Source organism: Pristis pectinata, chromosome 4 (genome assembly GCF_009764475.1).
Source record: "Pristis pectinata isolate sPriPec2 chromosome 4, sPriPec2.1.pri, whole genome shotgun sequence".
NCBI classification, from domain to species: domain Eukaryota; kingdom Metazoa; phylum Chordata; class Chondrichthyes; order Rhinopristiformes; family Pristidae; genus Pristis; species Pristis pectinata.
In genome coordinates this window covers 108,102,997-108,126,704 of record NC_067408.1, presented here as the reverse complement: position 1 = coordinate 108,126,704, position 23,708 = coordinate 108,102,997, and the positions used below count along the sequence as shown (strand labels likewise).

Below are 23,708 nucleotides of genomic sequence, written 5' to 3'. Positions count from 1 at the left end.
TGGTCATTAGAAATCTGTTTGCCTTGACAATCTTTTGGATGAGATGTTCAGCACCATCCGAGATGTCTACACTCCCAGATGGATACAAAGTCACCATGGCACTGTTTCAAGGAGCAAAGTTATTCCTGGCACCCTGACTAAAAGTAAAACTCCAACCAACAACACAAATAAAATCCAACTTCATTGCACTGTCGTTTGTTTGTCTATGCTTCAAAAATACTTCATTAGGTGTCCTGAGATCTCTCTTTCCATAGAATGCTGAAGCACAAAATCAAAGGTTTGCATAATTTCAATGAACGAAACTGAAACCTTCAGGTTACTATAGGCTAATTAAAGCTTTCCGATGCGCTTTATACTGAAAACAATTCAATTCCCCATCATTCTTATGCAACGTTTGCAAAGACAAGAAGGCTAACATAACCCAGCTTTACACAACTTCTGCCCTCTGTTTATTTCCCTCCATAGATGCTGCCTGACCTGCTGAGTTCCTTCAGTATTTTGTGTGTGTTGCTCCAGATTCCAGCATCTGCAGAATTTCTTGTGTCTGTTTTCAAATCGAGCTTCTTTTAAAAATTTTGAAAGAGTAGAACTTAGTGTTGGAGACTTGTGTTGGAAAGAGTGGTAAAGGTGGCATATGGCATGCTTGCCTTAATAGTTGAGGCATTGAGTTCAAGAGTCTGGAAGTTATGTTGCAGCTTTATGAAACTCTGGTTAGGCTACATCTGTACTATTGCATTCGATTCTGGTCACCACATTATGAGGAGGACGTGGAGTCTTTGAAGACGGTGCAGAAGACTTCTTAACCAGGTTGCTGCCTGGATAGAGGGCATGTGCAATAAGAGGAGGTTGGACAAATTAGGGTTGTTTTCTCTGGAGTGGCAGAGGCCGAAGGAAGACTATGATTATGAGAGGCATAGAAAGACAGCTGGTTCCTTTTTCCCAGGGTCGAAATGTCTAATTCTAGAGGGCATGCATTTAAGGTGAGCGGGGAAGGTTCAAAGGAAATGTGCGGTGCAAGTTTTGTTTTTTAAAACACAGAGAGATGGGTGCTTAGAATGTGCTGCTAGGGCTGGTGGTGGAGGCAGATATGATAGAGGCATTTAAGAGGCTCTTGAATATGCAGAGAATGGAGGGATATGGACCATGTGCAGGCAGGAGACAGAAGGGATTAGTTTAATTAGGTATCACGAGCTTGATTAGTTCGGCACAAGATCATGGGCTGAAGGGCCTGTTCCTATGCTGTACTGTTCTATCTTCTAACAGTGGAAGAAAAATCATTTGTAGTAGTAGGCAATTTTAAGGTTTTGCCAAAAAACTACCATAGATTACAAGTAGTGAAATAGTAGCTGGATTTCATATGACTCCTAGGTTTAGGTGGGATTCAATTTGCAGTGAAAAGAAAGGAAGTTTTTAGGCAAACACCTCCATTTGTCAGCACCAGTGGTATAACTAATATGGAATAACTATATAACTAAGTCATGAAATTCAGTTGGATTCTGTTAAAGAAGCGGAAGTCAAGGCAGGATACTGAGCATTTCCTACCCTAATATTTTTTAACAACATGCATTTTGACAAAAGTAATATATCCATCAAAGATCAACAATGGTGTTGACTTCTGCAACTGTTAAAAAACAGATTAACATTTAACAACTGTTCTTCACCATTAAAATATTTGTGCATTTTGTAGCTATATTTCTAACAGTTGGGTCAAAGCATTCAATTCAAACACAACCATCTTCTGGAAACTGATGAGTGTTTGACAGACTTTAAGGGCTAGTCAATTGCATCGATGAGGATTACTATAGTTTGAAGTCAACAAGTCAGAGAGAGTGCTTGTAGCCTTTGAAGCACAACCGTCAAATTAGAAAACTTTTATGTAATGAAAAAATATCCCCGTTGGAATACATTAATGGTCATTGAAAAGCAAATGAACTGCAGATGATGAAAAACTGAAATCAAAACAGAAAAAACGCGATGATGCTGGAGGAACTCAGCAGGCCAGGCAGCATCCGTGGAAAAAAGCAGGCAGTCAATATTTCGGGTTAGGACCCTTCTTCTTGGGTCCTGACCCAAAACATTGACTGCCTGCTTTTCTCCATGGATGCTGCCTGGCCTGCTGAGTTCCTCCAGCATCATAGTGTTTTTCATCTAGATTCCAGCATTTGCAGTCCTTTGTTTCTCCAGAAAATGCTAGAAGCACTCAGCAGATCAGGCAGCATCTGCGGAGAGGGGAACAGTCAAGATTTCATATCAATGAATGACCTTCCTTCAGAACTGGGTAAATTTAGAAAACATCCTTGCTGAGAAGTCATGAGAAAACAGATGACGTGGACTGGTTTTGACCAGGAGAGGGTGCTGATGGTTTGATAAAGGCTGTTTGGAAGTGGAGTGGAGTGGAAGGCAGTACAGTGAAAAAAATAACTTGCTGTAACTGAGTTACAGTACACGCTGAAAATATGGAACAGAAGAATGCCCCCAGCAGATCAGGCAGCATGTGTGGAGAGAGAATAAAATTGTATTATATTGGGACTGGTCAGGGATCAAAAAAAAGCAAAGAACTGCAACAGCCAGAAATCTGAAACAAAAATACAGGAAACACTCTGGTTGAGTATGGGTTCCATTCTTATCCTGCAGAACCTATTTCTTCCCATCTTGACTATTTTCTTTCTCCCTTGTCCAGTATCATCTTCCCTCTTAAATTTATGGCACCTCTTTCTGGGTCCTATCACTCAACATCTTCACTGCAGACCAGGAAGTTCTAATGGACCTCCACATCTTCCTTGAACAGAGGCCCAACCACTTCTCCTCAACACTTCACTCAGTCACCTGGTCAAACTTATTCCTAACACAACTTCTCTCTTAACTCCACTCACTCTGTCCAAAGGTTTAGTCATGAAAACCTGCATGGGTCTGAGTTATGCCCATATAGAACAGTACAGGCCCTCATCTTTGTGCTATGAATGGAACAGTCCTTGTTTCAGTCCCCACCCCCTCATTTTTTTTATATTGATGACAATATTGGTGCTGCTTCCTGCACCTACACAGAAATCAAAAGTTTCACCTCCTTTGAGTACAGCTTGGAATATTGGCAGTTTCATACGGTAAATCTTTGACTCTTCCCTTTCTCAACTTCTCCATCTTCATCTCAGGTGATAAGGTGGCAACCAATACCCATTACAAACCCACAGACTTCCACAGCCATCTTGACTGAATAGCCTCTGCTTCCTGAAAGTACAGCATACTATTTCCACCCCACAGTTCCCTTGGCTCTCTCACATCTGTTCTGGTGACAATCCTTTCCAAACCAGTGGTTCTGAGAAGTCTCTTTCCTTCCATGATTGTTGACAGGATTCTCAGCTGCATTTGTTCCATTTCCTGTTTCGACCCTCTGCTCCCATCCAGAGCAAGGAGAGGGGTCTCTTTGTCCTTGCCTTCCATCCCATCAACTCCTATGGATTATTCTCCAGAATATCCATGCCTCCAATAAGATGCCACCACCAGGCACAACTTTCCCTTCCCTCAGTGTTCAATTTTTTTCCCCCAAAAATTCTCAAAAAGTTCACTCACTTCCCTTCTCACAATTCTTTATGCAATTCCACAAGATGCAACACCTGGCTTTTTAAACCTCTTTTGTTCCTACCATTTATTGACCAAAACACTGCTTTCAGGTGAAACAGCAACTCATTCGAACTTTGTTCAGTCCAGTGCACTGCAGTTGGTGCTCACGATGTTGGAGAAGTAACTGGATGAGTGCTTTGCACAACATCTCTACTCAATCCACAAGGGTAATCCCAAACTTCTGGCTGCCAGTAACTTGAATTCACCATCCTGTTCTGATCTTTGTCTTCAAGCTGCTTGCACTGTTCAACAAAGCCCAACGCAAGCCTAAGAAACTATGTCCCATTTTCTACTTAGGCACACATCAACCCTTGGGGCTCAAATAGTTCCAGAGAATGATCCTTTTCAGTTGGAGTTGGAACCGGTCATTTCTGGTATGAGAGCAAGTGATGCCAGGGGTGTTCAGCTAGTCAGGAAGATCAATGGGGAGGAAGGAGGGGTTGGCTGTTTGAGTCAGCGACCTTTCAGGGTGGGGCTCATCAACCTAGAATGTTAGCTTTGTGCCTCTGTCCACAGATGCTGTCGGGCTCCAGTACTCCCTGTTCTCGTTTCAGATCAAGCATCTGCAGCTTTCTGATTTTCAGTCTTAGGCCAGTTCTGATATAAATCACTTTACGTCTCTCTGCCGATGCTGCCTGACCTGCCCAGCATTCTCTTTCACCTGAGAGTTCCATCAACTGATGTGTCCAGTATCTATCTCACTTCCAGCAGATTTTGTCCTTGCCCATGTCCCCCTTTTACTTACTTAGATTAGCTGCTATCACCCAGCCTTTAGCACCCTCTCCTTTTTGACATATCTAAAGTATGTACCTGTTTCCTGTTGATCTCCTGTTTCCCTATTTCAACCCTTTCTCTGCAAGTTTAAACATGCCTGTTCTCTAAATTTTTCCCAGCTCTGAAATCTTAACTCTCACTCTCCACAGATGCTGAGTGACCTGATGAGCTTTTCCAGAATTTTCTGTTTTCATAACAATGTTATGCAAAGATTTTCATGGTTGTGAATCAATGTTGCTGAACTACATGCTGTATTATTACTACTGGTTACTCATTCTTTTACAATTTAATAAATCCTACTGTGATTTAGAGCCCAAGTTAAAGTCAAAATTAAGAGGGACTTTGTTTATTCTCTGGATACCACAAATAGGTGACCATTCAGAGATAAAACCATTCTGGGATGGGATGGGGGTGAAATGAAACTGCCTGAAACAAAACAACCTACAAAGTTTATTTTCCAGAAAACCTCCAAAATGAAACATAAAACGTAACAGTAACAATAATCACTCTTCCACTGAAGTCAACATCTCAAAAACTGCAATAGCAATCCAAAAAATCTCAGTGAAAGAATTTGAGTCTACAATCAACAACACTTTCTGGTAATCAAGGTTCTGTGGTTAACTTACATTTTTATTAACAGTGAGTATGCAATGGAATTTATTTCTGTTTTAATCTGAATTGTGGATGGTACAATTACACTTTTAGAATTTACTAAAAGGCTCTTACACTCCGAAAAATATAGACACAAATAAGAAAAATCTCCAGCTGTTACTGTAATTTCTGTCATTGGTAAGCAATTACGTGAAAGAAATTGAAAGGGCAAATTTTTTATCTGAGTATTCAATTTCTGGTGTAGCCAAGAATTTTCATGTAAAAGCTCCTAGCTGCCCAAGACCAGAGTTGAAAAGCAGATGTACAAAAGTTTGGTATGAATAGTTTTTCTGTGGTATTAAAGGATCACTAAAGAGTGAAAAGTCGTGATAGTTGCACTGATGGTTCAAGAACAATCACACAGAACCAACATTACTTACATATTATAAAGAAACAAGGACACACGTTACACTCAATTTTTAAAATGGAGCTTTTAATTTTTTACCTGTACATGTAGTTCAAAGATGCATGTGACAACCAGTTCTTAATACTGGTCATATCATATATATTTATATATACTTTATATTTATAACAATGAAATACTTCCACAAAAAATTGAAGCCAGATTTAAGCCTCAGCTTTTTTGTGCACTACCCAGATGCCTCATGAGAAGCAAACACTACATATACTGCTTGTATTAGGAAACAGTGATGTTGCAGAGAATAAAAAATGGAAACAATATTACTATTTTAAAAATGAATATTAGCATTCCAGCATGAATTTCACTTCATACCTGCAGCTTCTGGTGACATGTAACTGAGCCACAGAATTTATCAAATTTTATACCTAAGTAAAAGCTCCATCGTTTGTTAATTTGTATAAATACAATGCACTAAAAGATTACAATTTGTAAACATTGTAGTTAATTGTAGGATAGTATTTCTATACATTCTTTCTTGTCAAGAATCTTTTGCTCAAATGACCATTTCCCACAATAATGAAAATGCAGAAGCAGACTTGGGAGGGGAGTACAACACAAAATACATGTGTCTTTGTTGCACTAAAAAGGTATTTCATATCATTCCTTGTAAATCATAGAGTAGGTGTGATATTTTATTTGAAACTTGTGGATTAGAGCCAAGATATACCGAGGAATACTCATTGAGAATTACCACAAAACTCATTGCATTAAGCGCAGCAAAAATCCCTTCAAAAAGCACCTCTACCTTTCACAGAATGGCTATGACTTGCATCATTTTTTAATACTGAACATTTACATTGTGACAAGTTTGTTCAATATAATCAGACGCTGAATTTAAAAAGCTTCTGTAAGAGGACATACTGAAGAGTTAATACGACATGCAGCATTCCTTGATAGTGGGTCATTTTGCAAGACAAACGCATGCAGGCATTTAAAATTAATACTTAAAAATGAAAACATTGGTTTGCCTTAATTTTAAAGGGCAGTTTAAAAAAAAACTAGTAGTGGTGTTTTCCCACAGGTGCAGAAATAAACTGGGGGCAGCAAAAGCCACAAAAGGACCCACTATCCTTTTTAAAAAAAATTTAGAAGACAAACTAAAAATATCTAGGACTATACACAACTAAAGTAAAATGAGGTAAACTGCTCTGCAGTGTTCTTCTAGTCAGTAGGCAGTTGATGATCATGCAGAAGTCACATGATCAAGGCTGCATCTCCCATCATCCCTCTGGTAGTGATATGGGATAGTGGGTCTCTTTGAGGACTTTCAAGCCTGAGTGGGGGATGGGCAACATATGATCCTAGAAAAAGGAGGAAAACACAACACATAAGCAAACGAAACATGTGCAAATTCAAGCTAGGAAATGAGTCGGCCATGTACAGCGTGATGCAAATGATAAAAAAAAAGTGCATGCTTTAAAAAAAAGGGATGGGAATTGAAAAGAACTGCTTTACAGAAGGTCTTCAAAGAGACTATTAAATGCAGCAGCACAGCAGAAATTTAGCAATGCTGCATGTTTTCATACTGACCAGATAGTAAATAAAAAGTTTTCAAAGGCCACTTACATTGCTGGCTTGGGTCCATATCTGTTGTTAGCTTCACGTAGTTAGATGGGAAGAGACCCATAACACCGTTGAGCTCCCCTTTCCACCAATCGGGATCATCCTTGTTAAGAACACCAATGATCTGTCCTTTGGTAAACGCAAGTTCATCATCGTTCTGTGCAATGTAGTCATACATTCCAATCACTTGGAACACTGCCAAAAGTAAAAAAATAAATCAATAATTTAGCAGCATTTCATAATTCAAATGAAGTCTCTGAGGATAGGAGCTCAAGGTTTGGTGGTGGGAAAGTAGGCAACAGACTTTAGCGAGTGATTAGACACACTATGCTTTGTGGTCCTGTGCTTTGCTACGTTCCTAAGTAACGAGTATGAATTCGTTAATAAGCCGGCACTCAAACTAAATTTTGAGAATTAAGCAAATTCCTTTGCTTTGATTAAATCAGCCTGATTGAAAATTATAATTCTTGCTAAAACATCACTTGGAAACCTGTCCACTTAAAATGGCAATATCAGAATAGGGGCCATAAGAACATAAATAAAGAGCAAAGGCAGGTCACTCAGTTCTTCTAGTCTGCTCTGCCACTTAGTAAGATCACAGTTTATCTGATAACTTCAACTCCGTATTCCCATCTACCCCGGCAACCGTTCACACCTTGTTTATCAAGAATCTATCATTCTCTGACTCACAAAATTCCAAGACAAGGGAGCAGAAGTAGGCCATCTGGCCCATCGAGTCTGCTAGGGATGGTAGAAGCAGAGTTCCAAAACTTCAGGACTCAAAATTCTGCTTCATCAGTCCTAAATGGGTGAACCCCCCCCTGTTTGTTTTGAAAAAAAAGGAACAATGTCTCTAGTTATAGGTCCACTCCCCCTCTACCATGAGAAGATCTGTCAGGATCTAACATTTCGATCAAGCTTACTTGGGCAGACACTGTAGTGCAGTGGTTAGCGTAACACTTTACAGCGCCAGCGCCCCAGCTTCAATTCCTGCTGCTGTCTGTACGGAGTTTGTACGTTCTCCCCATGTCTGCGTGGGTTTCCTCCGGGTGCTCCGGTTTCCTCCCACATTCCAAAGATGTACGGGTGAGGAAGTTGTGGGCATGCTATGTTGGCACCAAAAGTGTGGTGACACTTGCGGGCTGCCCCCAGAACACTCTACGCAAAAATGATGCATTTCACTGTGTGTTTTGATGTACATGTGACTAATAAAGATATCTCTCTCCCATTCTTCTGAACTCCAGCAGAAACAAGTCTAACCAGTTCCAACTTTCCTCATAATTGGTTCATACCAGGTATAAACTTGTAAAACTTCCCCAAACTGCTTCTAACATACTGAATTCCTTGCAGGAGACCACTGTCCACAGTACTCACTAGTGTCCTGTATAAATGATTTGCATTTAATTCTCCTGACAATAAATAACATTGTTAACTTATCTACATACTTACAGTACTTATATACCAGCCTTTTGCAAATCATGCACTAAGGCACCCTGATTGCTCTACACCTCAGGGCTCTACAATTATTAACCATTAATATGCCTCTTATTTCTTCTGTCAAAATGGACAATTTCTCACTTTCACACTTTTTTCACCTTTGACTAGATCTTTGCCCCTCTAATATATTGGTCAAACATGATTTCCCCTTTCACAATGATTACCTTGAAATTTTCTTAGTGCCCTTCGACATCTTTAATAACAACTTATAATATATTCCCCATTATAGATGTCAAGCTGATTGGCCCATGGTTTCCTGCATTCAGTCTCTCTCCTTTTTAAATAAAAAAGGAAATTACATTGGTTATTTCATCTAATAGAACCTTTCCTGAATCTGAAATCAGAGAAAATTAAAACATATTAACCAACTGAGATAGAGAACCAGTGTACTTATGGCCAATAAATTAAGCCACTGGCAGACATTGAACTCCTTTTAAAATTAATACTAATTGGAACCTCGGAGCTAATCTTATGAATTCTTACCTTTGTTGAAATCTGAATAATTTCACCACATGTTGATACCTACATTATCTTAAAACAACAGACTGCTAGTTCTGCAACCAGTATTAGATGAGCAGAAATTCCCTTCAACTACTCTTCCTCCCTCTAACGATACCCAATTTTGCCAATGTCTTGTTCTCCCCAGGAACTGCACCCAGCACTTTCAAATCAGCTAATGTCACAATTCTCAAAAGAAAACCCTTGAACCCTCGATCCTTGTAAACCTTCCCCATTTCTAACAACCCTTTCCTCTCCAAAGTTCTTGAATACCAACTGCCTCCTAAATCCACACCCATGCTTACCAGAACTCCATTCACCAAATCTGGTTTGGCAATGCCACTGTACTCAAATAACTCTTACAAGCCCATCCTGTAACCCTAGCATATTTCTCAATCTATTTCATCACCATTCCCCTCAAATGTGCCACCACCATTACCTATCTGGATAGGACTACATCTGCATGACTCCATCCAGACTTAAGAGGAACACTTGTGATGGCTTCTCCAAAGGGACAATCATCTCTGGTATCGATGGATCTATCCTTGGCTCCAGTAATTTCTCATCCACATGCTGCTCCTCAGATACCACCTCAAAGCACAAAGTCATTGATAAAATCCAGTTCTACCTCCTTGTTACTGCTCAACTCACCACTACCTCAGTTGTCCTAGACTGCCCAACATTCAACAATAAATGAGCTAACATTTTCTTCAGCCAAATGTTGGAAAGACCAAAAGCATCATCTCCAGTCCCCACCACAAACTTCATTTCTCTTCCAGGAACATGCTTTGCTAGCAAGGTTGGCATTTATCATTAATCTTCAATTCCTTGGGAGATGATGAACTGCTCTTTTGAATGCTGCAGTCCTACTGGTGAAGACTTCCTGAGTGCCATTGGGTAGGGACTTCCAAAACTTCAACCGAACAGCATCAGCATACTTCCAAGTCAGGATGCTGTACGACCCGAGCGGAACACGCAGGTGGTGGTGCTCCCTCATTACCCTTGGTGGTGGATGCCACTTATTTGGGTGGTGCTGTCAGGGTTGCCAGGGCAAGTGAGTGCAATACATCTTGTAGGTGGTATTTTTGCAGTCACTTTGCACCAATAATTGAGGGAATGATTGTTTAGGGTGGCTGGTGGGCTGCCAATCAAGCAAGCTGCTTTGTCCTGGATGCTTTGAGTTGTTGGTACTGCATGCACCCAGGCAAGTGGGCAGTATTCCATCACTTGGCTAGCTTGTGCCTTGTAAACAATGGAAAGGCCTTGGGGCACCAGGAAGCAAGTCATTTACTGCGGGATACTGATATTGCACTCTGAAAGCTATTGGCAACTTTGATGTTGTGTGACCGAGAGATGAATATCCTATGTACCCATGCCATCTATAACACTAGTTGTTTTCAACTTCAAAAAAAAAACAAATCAACACTGGCAAGTCTCTATCGTCTGGTGCTAAAACCTTCATTCATACTTTTATTGTTTCTTGACAAGTATTCCATTACATTCTTGGTGTAGCATCTCACGTTACCCACTGTGCACATCTTTTTACAGGTCAGTTGTTACAATGACTGAAAATTGGGGAAACACCACACCTTAACACGAGTTCATGTGTGGTACACTTCAGGTCATCTAAAATCTGCTCTAACTCACAAGTTCCATCCCCCCCATCACTCTTGCACATGCTGACCTATACTGTCTCCCAGTTAAATAGTGCCTCAGTTTGAAACACTCAGCCTTATTTTCAAAACATTTCATGGTAACTCCAATCATCACTGTATCTCCCTGTCTGTGCTCCTCCAAATAGGAACTCCAGAGCATGTCTAACTTTCATCTTCAGTGGCCTTTAGCTCTGGCATTCCCTGCTTCACTACCCGTCTTTTATCCATTAAGCTTAACTGATGACATTTTTGGTTATTTGCCATATTTCCTTATTTAATGTGATGAGTTGTTTTGCTCCTGCAAAGTACCGTGGGGGTTTAAGGTCAGCAGTGCAATACAACCTCAATTTGTTTAATACAACTAAAATTTACCTCTTGTATAAGTTGCATACAATTTACACCTCTTGTATAAATACAACTACAACTTATTTAATGTGATAAGTTGTTTTGCTCCTGCAAAGTACCGTGGGGGTTTAATATCAACAGTGCAATACAACTACAACCTGTTTAAATTCTACAACATGAAACCACAAGCTTCAGTAATCCCAGTGGATGATCTTTTTAATAATCATGTGTTACAATGACTGAAAACTGGGGAAACACCACACCTTAACATGAATCATGTGGTAAAGCTCTCCTGTTCTCCTATCCAATGACTTTCTTGCACTAGGGGGCGGGGGGGTGGTGGTGGGGAAGCAGTGAAGGAAAGAGGGAGAGAAAGCGACAAGAGTCATTTCCTTTGCAATATTTGGGAAAACAAAAAACAAAATGAAACACATATTCACGAATCTCTTATGAAGCAGCAGCTGTGTGAGTAAATGCTGGGAGTCAAGATATCCCCATAAATAATCCATAAACTTGCAAATTGCTGGAAAAAAAGCACCCATGTTAAATGCTTTTATGTACCACGTGGATGATTTAAAGCTTATTCTTTTAAAGAGTCTGGGAACAGATCACCGCCCTACTGTAAAATTTTGTAAATTGTGCCAGTTAGTCAGTGACCATAAACAAATCCCAAGACTCCTCAGGGGAAAGGAAAGAAAAATACTCAGATATGCCTTGAGAGTAAATGTAGCTAGGAATGCCATACACCAAACTTCAGTGTTCACCATTAATGACAAATTGATTCAATAATTACCAAGATAGACTTACAAACATTTGGTGTTACAGGGGGTTTTGCAGCTTCAGATGGAGTACTTTTACTTGTTCCAGGACTCAGAAGCTTCACATAATTGGCAGGGAACCATCCTATTTGCCGCTTTTTACCTCGAGCCTACAACACGAGAAAAAATTGAATTCAACAGACCAACCACATTATTGGAGGTGAAGCCAAAAATTGAAAAGAGAAGCAATTATTATGCCATTAATTTGAATTACAAAAATTCTATGCAACTCATCACCCATCTAAAAGTCTATTTTTCTGAAAGTAGAAGTCCACATACACAAGTACTTAACAATTTCTAGATTTTGTTTTTACAATGGCCCCCTTCCAATAACCAATCAAACCCATGCAGGTGTGGACATAGCAACAAAGCTGAGAGCTTCAGGCTTGGACCAGGTGGAGACTAAATGTACAATTGCAAGATTACAGGACAGAGTTGTTTTGTATGGCATTTGACAATTGGGCCTTTAACATATCTATTTATTTAAATTTCTATCACAATTATAATAGAAACTGCAACCAATTGACCAAGATATCCAGTACATGAAGTCTCAGTTCAAAAAAGATACTGCAATTCATCCAGCAAATGAATTTCTCCCCCCAACCACAGTTTCTAACCTTAAATTATTCAAGCTTTTAAAATGAATTTAAGCATGAACACAATTTCCTACCTGGAGCTCTCCTTCCCACCATCCGCCAGCATTCCTCTTGCGGATTAGAATTAGCTGACCAGGTGCTAGTGTAAGTTGTTCAGCTCCTGTTGCTGTGTAAGGAGCTATTACCTGCGCAATTTCTATAAAAGGCAAAAGAAAATGGGACAAGACTAGCAATCCATCAAATCAACTCTTGGGGTATGAAAAAATGCCTATAAGTTTATTCCCTTGATCAAAGTCTTAATACTTAGTTCCCCTTTCCCAATGTGTTATATGCAGTGAGTTTTTATATTGAGTCAGCATTCGCAGGTTTCACACTTCACATCCTCCTCTCTGGGGAGGGTAAAATTTAGCTTGATCACATTAGTGGCCACGGAAACGTCAAAGTAATTTTCTCAGATTCAGAGGCTGGCAGTTGAGGCACCCCCTCCCCTCTCAGTTCACCCCTAAAAATACATGCTATCAAAATTAGAAAGAAAGTAAGTAACAGAGGAAGAATATGTATACTTATTTTCCAATAATTTTGCACAGCACATGCCTGGTCTGATCAGAGACTTTAGTTATACAGGACAAACACAAGGTATCTGGAGTTTAGCTCATGGGTTAGAGGTGGTCAGAACTTCACACAGCAGTACCAAAGGAAACTTGTTAGCTCCAAGTGGCAAACACTTCTGTGAACACCGAAAATGCAAGATGAAGAAAGGGCAACCTCTATCCATTTTGCCTTCAACCACATGTTCATCCCATGTTATAGTAATATATCTGCTAATCAATTTGTATCAGCAATGCAAAGAATCCTCTGGTGATGAAAAGCTATGGGAAGTTCAGGTTCAAAAGGGCCAAGGATATAAAATTTACCAGATAAAATTTCCTCACACTATTCCCACATTATTTTCCTGAAGTAATTTAGCCAATGGGCACAGGAATAAATCAGCATCAACTGCTCCTGAAACCCCCTAGCCTTTATTTCCAGATATACCTAGCTGGATTTAACAGCTGCACTCATGGTGAAACTATCAGTGCTTACTTAATGAAATAGTCAACATCTGGATTTCCTTTCTATATAGATCAAGGACAAAGTTTTAATACAACTGTCAGTGAACCAGCAGCATTGTATTGGGCTGTGCTTTTTGGCAGCCTTCTCCATCATCAAGGGAAAGAACTAGTCAATCAACAAAAACTTCTGGTACTCCCACATAATTTATTTCACTGTTAGAGGAGCACACTACTCTTGCAGACTAATGGCCTCCATTTCTCCCTCAATAAACAAAACAGGGTTTAATTGGTTTCTCATCCTATTTCACATCATTTCATCCTCCCTGCCTGAAAACAGTTTTATTAACCTTCATGGATGATAACAGATCAGAAGTTCATTATTGGCTGAAAAACATAAATGTCCCAAGCCATGTAAATGAGGTAGATGACAAGGATATGCCAAAAGACTTCAGACACGAGATCCTGCAGATGCTGGAATCTGGAGCAATACACACTTACCTGGTTTCCTTCCAAGGCTTCCACCTTTTCCCATTTGTCCAGGTCCCTGTGTGAAGAGCAGAAGTTTTAATAGCTGAACAAGCAGGATCTTTAAATTATAACAAGCAGTTTTAAATTTTATCCTAACATAAAAATATAACAGTCAGTGATGTCATACCAAATTACTTCTTGAACTAACCAGACACAAGGACAGCTTCTATCGCACGGTGATAAGACTATTGAACGGTTCCCTTATACGATGAGATGGAGTCTTGACCTCACAATCTACTTTGTTTGAGCTTGCACCTTATTGTCTACCTGCAATGCACTTCCCTGTAGCTGTGCCACTTTACTCTGTATTCTGTTATTGTTTTTACCCTGCACTACTTCAATGCTCTCTGTACTACCTCAATGCACTGTGTAATGAATTGATCCATACGAATGGTACGCAAGACAAGTTTTTCACTGTACCTTGATATAAGTGATAATAATAAATCAATACTGTTACGGACTCAGTGAAAGTCCCTTTAAGATAGAGAGTGTGTGTATATGTGTGTGGGGCGTGCTTACGTCAATAGAAGATAAAGGACGTAATGACCTTGTTGAAGAGGTTAGAAGAAGAAGAAGAAGGAGAGAGAGAGAAGGGAGAGAGACACCAGCCTGCTTGTTTTCTCTATCGATGGATGAGAAACAATAACTCTGTTTGCCACTGAAATCCATGTATGGAAGTTGGAAGTAATCCGGTGGAGTTCACTTTGTTGCTGACCTGTAGAAGGAAACAGGTATTTGTGTGTGGACGACCACGGTTCGGATGCTTTCGGGGTGAGGAAGTCACTACCGAGTAAACACTGAAGTGTCATTTGGGTTCCATCGAGGAACATTTGGATTTCGTATGTACTCTCTCTATGTTTTTCTACATCTACATCTTATCTTCAGACAACGGTGGTTGTTGAAGAAGCCCTTGCTCATGTTTCACCTTATGGCTTGCGGAACTGAACTTTAAGAACCATTCCGGAACTGGGAGTTTTGGACTTTGCCACACCCACACACACACACGAAGAGTTTAGTTTTGGGGTTAACGTTCGAGGTTTAACATTTTTGAATTCTAACATACTAACATTTTTACTTTTATTTTACGTATTATCATAAGTAGTGATTAATAAAATAGTTTTTAACACTGAATCATGCTCAGTGTGTTTCTTTTGTTGCTGGTTTGTGACAAAATTGGGGGTTCGTCCGGGATAGTTCCCAAGGTTAACGAGATTCGTCTGGGATCCAATCCAAAGGTTAACGAGTGTCGTCTGGGATTGTACCCCAGATTGACGAGATTTGTTCGGGATTCAATCCAAAGATTTTTGAGGGAGGTCTGATAAATTCTTTTTAATTGGCTTGTGTGTGTGGAAACCAGCAGCAATGGATATTAAGGCATTTTTGGAGTCACCAACCCAAAAGGGATTGGAGGTGGCGAAAAAGGATGATTTGATAAAGATTGCTACAAGGCTAAACCTTACAGAAGTAAAGCAGTCTATGAGAAAGGCAGATATTCAGAGACTGATAGCTGGCCATTATGTGGAAAAGAAGGTGTTTGAGAAGGAAGTGTTAAAACAGTTTCCTGGCAGTGAAATAGCAATTTCTGAGGCACAGGTGCAGCTGGCAAAGATAGAGGCTGAACGAGAGCAAAATAAATTAGAAGCTGAACGAGAACAAAAGAGATTAGAGGCTGAACGAGAGCAAACCCAGTTAAAGATAGAGGCTGAACGAGAACAAAAGAAATTGGAGGCCGAACAAGAGGAAAAGAGATTAGAGGCCGAACAAAAGAAATTAGAGACTGAACAAAAGATAACTCGGATGAAGATAGAGGCTGATCTAGCAATGAAGCAGATGGAATTGAAGAGGATGGAGCTGGATAGTGAGGAGAAGGAGAAACAGAGGCAGCATGATTTACAAATGATGCAAAAGAGTGTGGAATCTGATTCTGATGATGGTTTTTCAGCCAGCAGGGAGGTTCGATTAGTCCCTCCGTTTGAAGAAGATCAGGTTGATCAGTATTTCCAACATTTTGAAAAGGTTGCTGTGAGTTCAAACTGGCCAAGGAAAGGATGGGCTCTTATGGTACAGAGTGTGATTAAAGGTAAAGCTCAAAAAGCTTATTCTGCTTTGTCTGCTGAGGATGCAGCTGATTATACCAAGGTAAAACAAGCTATTTTGAAGGCCTATGAATTGGTCCCTGAGGCTTATAGACAAAAATTCAGAGACTTGAGGAAATCTGCAGATCAGACTTATATGGAATTTGCCAATAGAAAGGGAATATGTTTTGAACGATGGTGCCTGGCTAAAAATGTAGATGGGGATTATGATAAATTGACAGAATTGATACTAGTGGAAGACTTTAAAAGATGTGTTCCAGCTGAATTAACAACATATTTAAATGAAAAGGGAGTGGAAATTTTACAAGAAACTGCTAGGTTGGCAGACATTTATGCTTTAACCCATAAATCCAAATGGGGACAACCTAAAACCTTTCAAAAGAGTTACAAAGACAATCCAGGTAAACCAGAGATTAAATTGGGAGGTAATCAAAAAGGAAAAGATGAAAAGAAGCCAGGGCTGGAGAAACCTGTTGAGCGTACTTGTTATTACTGTAGGAAACCTGGCCACGTGATATCTAATTGTGCCCTTTTGAAGAAAAAGAAGGAAGCTGGGCCCAATGCTTGCTTTCAGGCAATTAAAAATCAAAAAGGTTTAGGAGATGCTGTTAAAGATCAGTCCTTGCAAGAGGGAAAAGCGGAAAAGTTGGAGGAGGTGAGAAAAGAATTCCGTTCGTATGTATCAGAGGGTTTTGTTTCACTGAATGATGAGTCACCCCAGGTGCCAGTGAAAATTCTTAGAGTTACTGGGGCTAGTCAATCTCTCTTGCTGGACAGTGTTTTAAATTTTGGAGAAGAAAGTGACACTGGTGAAGTAAATCTAATACGAGGCGTTACAGGTGAGACCATGTCTGTCCCTTTTCACAGGGTGATTTTAAAGTCAAAGTTCGTAGAAGGACCAGTCGAGATAGGGATAAGACCTAGTTTGCCAGTGGAAGGAGTTTCTTTGTTATTGGGAAATGACCTTGCAGATGGAGAAATTGTTCCTGTGGTACGGTTAATGACCAAACCAAGGATTGATGAGTCTGAGAATGATCCAGATGTTTACCCATCATGTGCGGTGACTCGAGCTAGAGCTAAAGAATTAGCCAAGACAGACTGTCCGGTGCAGTCTGATGTAGTTCCTTGTGACAGTCCTAAACAGGAAGAAAATTATGATGCCTTGTCTGAGACTTTTCTGTCTTCACTGGAGGATCAACATCCTTATAGTGAGCCTGAATTTAAAGATTTGTCTTTGTCGAGGAAGGATTTTATGGTGGAACAGACAAAGGACCCTGAGTTGACAGAATTGAAAGAAAAAGTACTCTCATGTGAGGAGATTGAAAAAGTGCCAAGTGGATATTATGTCAAAAATGGAGTGTTAATGAGGAAATGGAGACCTCCCCATGTCCAAAAAAATTTAAAACTCGGTTGGAAAGAGTCTGCCAGCTAGCGAGAGAGAATTTGAAAACCAGCCAGATAAGAATGAAGACATATTTTGATAGACATGCTCGGCCTAGGACATTTGCAGTGGGGCAAAAGGTGTTGGTATTTTTCCCTAGCCAAAATAATCCATTGCAATCTCGTTTTTCTGGACCCTATATTATTGAATCTCAAGTGACTGATCTAACATATATAATCAAAACATCAGATAGACGCAAGAAAACACAACTCTGTCATGTAAACATGCTAAAACCTTATTATGAGAGGGATTCAGTTGTGGCCTTGGTGGATGATGTAAAGGTTGTTTCTAGAATGCCTGATGTTGATGTTGAGGAAGGCCAATTTAGACCAAATATTGTTCCATCGAAACTAAAAAACCAAAATATCCTGGAGAACCTTGAAACGAAGTTGGACCATTTACAAGTTTCACAAAAACAACAGATGAGAGAATTAATTTTAAAATTTAAAAATCTGTTCCCAGATGTTCCAAACAGAACATCGATAATTACCCATGATGTTGATGTTGGGGATGCAAAACCAATCAAACAACACCCATATCGAATGAATGTGGAAAAAAGTATACTTGTTGATCAGGAAATAAAGTACATGTTGGAAAATGATATTATTAGACATTCTACTTCAAATTGGAGTTCGCCCTGTGTTATTGTACCTAAACCTGATGGAACTGTTAGATTTTGCACAGATTACAGGAAAGTGAATGCTGTAACAAAGTCAGATGCTTACCCTATTCCTAGGGTGGATGATTGCATAGACAGAGTGGGAAAGGCAAAATTTCTTACAAAGATTGACCTATTAAAAGGGTACTGGTGTGTTCCATTAACAGATAGAGGAAGGGAAATTTCAGCCTTTGTAACCCCTTCTGGATTGTATGAATACAATGTTTTGCCATTTGGAATGAAAAATGCTCCGGCAACATTTCAAAGAATGATTAATTCAGTGATTCATGGGTTAAAGCATACAGATGCCTACATTGACGACTTAGTGACTGGAAATGATACTTGGGAAGATCACATCTCTGCGTTAGAAAGGTTGTTTGAAAGACTTTCCAAGGCTAACCTTACAGTTAACTTGGCTAAAAGTGAATTTGGCCATGCCACTGTGACGTATCTTGGTTATGTTGTAGGTCAAGGCAAGCAAGCTCCTGTTCAGGAAAAAGTTCAAGCGATATCTGAGTTCCCTATTCCCACAGGTACGAGGACTGTTAGAAGATTTTTGGGAATGGTTGGATATTACCGAAAATTTTGTAAAAATTTTGCTGATATTGCTCTTCCCCTAACTAATCTTCTGAAGAAGGGAGTAAAGTTTGTTTCGACAGATTCTTGTCAAGAAGCATTTGAGAAGCTGAAAGCCATTTTATGCTACCACCCTGTGCTCAAAACACCTGACTTTGAAAAGCCATTTTCATTAGCAGTAGATGCCAGTGATGAAGCTGCAGGAGCTGTGTTGTTGCAGAAGGGTGACCTTGATGATATTGACCATCCTGTAGCTTACTTTTCAAAGAAATTTAATGAGCATCAAAAGAATTATTCCACCATAGAGAAAGAATTACTGTCCCTTGTTTTAGCCTTGCAACATTTCAGTGTATATGTTTGCACTGCTCAGAAACCATTGACTGTGTATACAGATCATAACCCATTGGTGTTTCTGAGCCGAGTCAAAAACAAGAACAGAAGGCTGTTAAACTGGAGTTTAATTTTGCAAGAGTTTGATCTCATGATAACTCACATTAAAGGCAAAGATAATGTGATTGCTGATTGTCTTTCCCGATGTTAAATGGGAAACATGTATCTGTACTAATCTGATAGTCTGTAGTTGTGTAGCATGATAATTATTAACATTACTAACTGTATGCACGGTTAAAATTTTCTTGGGAAAATTTTTTTTTAGGTGGGAGGTGTTACGGACTCAGTGAAACTCCCTTTAAGATAGAGAGTGTGTGTATATGTGTGTGGGGCGTGCTTACGTCAATAGAAGATAAAGGACGTAATGACGTTGTTGAAGAGGTTAGAAGAAGAAGAAGGAGAGAGAGAGAAGGGAGAGAGACACCAGCCTGCTTGTTTTCTCTATCGATGGATGAGAAACAGTAACTCTGTTTGCCACTGAAATCCATGTATGGAAGTTGGAAGTAATCCAGTGGAGTTCACTTTGTTGCTGACCTGTAGAAGGAAACAGGTATTTGTGTGTGGACGACCACGGTTCGGATGCTTTCGGGGTGAGGAAGTCACTACCGAGTAAACACTGAAGTGTCGTTTGGGTTCCATCGAGGAACATTTGGATTTCGTATGTACTCTCTCTATGTTTTTCTACATCTACATCTTATCTTCAGACAACGGTGGTTGTTGAAGAAGCCCTTGCTCATGTTTCACCTTATGGCTTGCGGAACTGAACTTTAAGAACCATTCCGGAACTGGGAGTTTTGGACTTTGCCACACCCACCCACACACACGAAGAGTTTAGTTTTGGGGTTAACGTTCGAGGTTTAACATTTTTGAATTCTAACATACTAACATTTTTACTTTTATTTTACGTATTATCATAAGTAGTGATTAATAAAATAGTTTTTAACACTGAATCATGCTCAGTGTGTTTCTTTTGTTGCTGGTTTGTGACAATACCAATAAATACATGACAGCATCTTAGTGTTTCAGATACAGTATTTTGGAAATTGTGAACTCAATTTACACTTGCATTACAATAACTTGCAAAATATTCCAAATAGCAATGTAGTGGAATTCAACTGTCCATCCTGATGATCAATTTTGACTAACTTGGGAGGACAGTATAATTTCTCTCAGTAAATAACTCCGTTTTGTAAAATTAGAGAAAAGCTATTTCATCTCTTCAGTGATTTAACACCCTATTTTCAGAACATCTAGAGACAAGCAAAACTGAAAATTGGGAAGTAGATTGAATAATCTTAGAGAAACAAAACTGAAGTGATTACAACCATCTCCAACCAGAATTGTCATCTCAGCCTTCTCCTAAGATCCCTATGATCATGCAACCCAATAGCTAATTCAGTTCATGATAAAGATACAGCCACACACCAAAGTTGTGCCCAACATTGTCTGAGCTGTAATGCTGTAACCTTTAGCTCCAAAACTAAACTATCATTAACAGTGCTATCAAATGGCACTTTCTCACCAGTAATCCCTCACCTCGCTCACTCTGGGTTCCACCAGAACCTTCACTTCAGATCACATTACAGCCTTGCTCAACAATGGACCAAAGAGCTCAATTTCAACCACCCTCAAGTACAACCACCCTCAAAGACGAGGGTGGTTGTACTTGATATCAAACCAGCATTTAACAGAGTATGGCAGCAAGGAGTACAGTTACAACTGAAGGTCTCTCCTGGCTGGAGTCATACCAACTACATAAAGATAGCTATGGTTATCAGAAGCCAATTAAACACCCCTGGACATTGTTGTAGGCCTCAATATTTAAGAACTCAACACAATGCAAGTCAAAGCAGCATGTTTGACTGGAACCCCATTTTCCAGTTTAAACGTTCTCCAACACTGACACATGCTGGCTATTGTGTGTTCCCTGATGCAACTCATGAAGGCTTCTTCAGCTTTCAGTCCTAAACCTGTGAATCTACCTTCGAAAGACAAAAGGCAGCCAGCTAATGGGAGAACTTTCACCTCCATTCTTCTCACAAAATCCAGAATGCTTTTCCACCAGGTGTCCTTCTGCCACATGGACTGCAACAGTTCAAGATGAAGCTTACAATCACCTTCTCTGGGACAACAGGGCATTATTAATTAATGCTGGCTTTGCCAGCACAAACTACACCAAATGCATGAATAAAAGTATTTGATTTCTTGAGGAATTTATATGGAGAATTGAAGAGAAGAGGTGCTGAAGGGAAGGAAACCAAGACAACATAAATGATTCACCTCAGAATCCTTTGGTCTGACGTAGTTGGATGGGAAAACACCCACTTTTTCCCCTACCACTCCTGTCCACCAATCACCATCTTTCTTCGTCACAAGAATGACATCGCCTTGCTGATAAGTTAAATCTCCGGGTTCATTACTTTCATATGTGTACATGGCAACAAATTCTGTCAAAAAAAAGGAATGGAAAGCAGCATAAACACTTTTAGAGTATGAACGTGCACAGTAAGATTTGCATTGAAAGGGGTAAATAAATAATTGGAATAATGTACCAGAGAAAATCAAGGACTTGAAAATGAAGGCTGTTACTTTAACAGGAAAATTAAAATAACACAAATTAAATCACCTTCTCTTGTCATTGACTATCTTTTACTGTTGGCTGTCCAAGTTACCCAGAATTTTCCAATGTTAAATTTGTTGAAATGGACATCAACTTTTTAAAAACATGTCCAATTAAAGCACTTCGAAATTTTCTAGGATATTAACCTCTATCCTTCCACTTAATACGATCTAAGTCTAGCTAGTGTCTCCTTATATTAAGAGCTGAAGTGCTAAACACATGACAGTACCTTAGTGCTGCAGCTCTCACACTATATGTTCACAACTGATAGAACCAAAGTCATCACACATATAAAAATGAAATATGTATTAATTTCAATCTAATTGTTCTGATTCACTATGAAGTGACACAATTTAAATTGCTAGCACATTCACCAGACAATAAGATAGATTTTAGCTGCACTTAAACCAATTCTCAAGTGGCTCTATGCATTATCTAATAATAAAACTGTATTTCATAATTACAGCAAAAATTTAGGGATATTTAGCAAGAACCAAGACAGCTCTTCCTAATTTTTCTTTTTTTTTGCACTGAGTAACTGAATATCTGGTTTCTTTTCACCAAGTTTATAGGATATGGGTGTCATGGTAAATGCAGAATGTGACTCAAATATTATGCTCCAATTTTAAAAGGAGCAATTTGTATTGTACCACTGCCAGCTCTGAGGAAATCTTAGCTTCTGAATGAGTGTTAATTAGTGCCAAATTTGGTCAACCTTATTAGAAGTCCAGTAGTAAAATGTGCAATTTATAAAATCTCTTTTCAATCAAGGCAAACTATTTCACCAGACGTACGTGAATAGCAAAAATGAAAGCACACCACATTCTCACTGTTCTAAACCTGGAGCAATCTGTCTAAGTGTAAGCTGGGCTCTGCACCTCAGCTGTGGATATTCACCCAGATAGATCTTAACTTGCAGATAATATGCAAAACTAAACAAACAATAAGCAAAAACCATGAAAGTATATGCTATACTGCTGCCCAAAGTTCAAGTGTTGTGATGACACAATTATGGATTACGTCAGGAGATATACATTTCCATGGATTCATTGTGCCAGAACATCTGACGCATCAGTCACTGGTGTGAGGCAGCAGGCAACAGCTGTAACACCTGCCAGTTAGCAAATCTCCACCCATCCTGTTGTGCTCTTGGAGGCCAGTTGTTCCTTTGGTTAAACCCATCAACAGCACACATTGTGTGCAGCTCCAGTTGCCACACTACTGGGAAGATGTGATCAAGCTAGAGGGTGCAGAAAAGACTCAAAGATGTTGCCTGGATTGGAAGGCTTGAGTTACAAGGAAAGATTGGACAGCTGGGTCTGTTTTTCCTGGAGAAAAGGTGACTGGGAGATAACATGATAGAGGTGTATAAAATTATGACAGTCATAGGTAGCCAGAGTCTGTTTCCCATGGTAGGAGTGTCCAAAGCTATAAAGGGTGTAGGTTTAAGGTGAGAGAGATGAAGTTTTAAGAGGATCTGAGGGGTAAATTTTTCACACAAAGAATAATTGGTAACTGGAATGAGCTGTCAGAGGAAGTGGTAGAGGCAGGAATAGTAACAACATTGAAGAGGCATCTGGACAGGTAGCTGAATGGGCAGGGCACAGCGGGATATGAAATTAAGACAGGCAAGTGGGATTAGTATAGATATGTGTGATGACAGGCATAAAAACGTGGGCCAAAGGGCCTATTTCAATGCTGTACAATTCAAGATAAGAGATAAGATCTTTATTAGTCACATGTACATTGAAACACACAGTGAAATGCACCATTTGCGTAGAGTGTTCTGTAGAATGTTAATGACTCTATGACATGGGAGGTCATGTCACAAATGTGGATGTCAGCGTTAAAGGCACCTCCTCCTTCTGCTTTCCCTTCCCTCTCCCCCAAAAAGATTCCACCCCCCCCCCC

The 23,708-nt window shown here is 39.7% G+C and overlaps 1 protein-coding gene across 1 annotated transcript in view; it reads right to left on the bottom strand.

Moving 5' to 3' along the window:
• The window catches only part of itsn1 (intersectin 1 (SH3 domain protein)), a 230,712-nt gene that overhangs the window by 35,156 nt on the left and 171,848 nt on the right, over positions 1–23,708 (bottom strand). Inside the window, 5 exon segments of the mRNA XM_052015098.1 lie at positions 7,031–7,222; positions 11,830–11,950; positions 12,511–12,632; positions 13,987–14,032; positions 21,458–21,624. Of these exon segments, the coding sequence (XP_051871058.1) occupies positions 7,031–7,222; positions 11,830–11,950; positions 12,511–12,632; positions 13,987–14,032; positions 21,458–21,624 (648 nt within the window).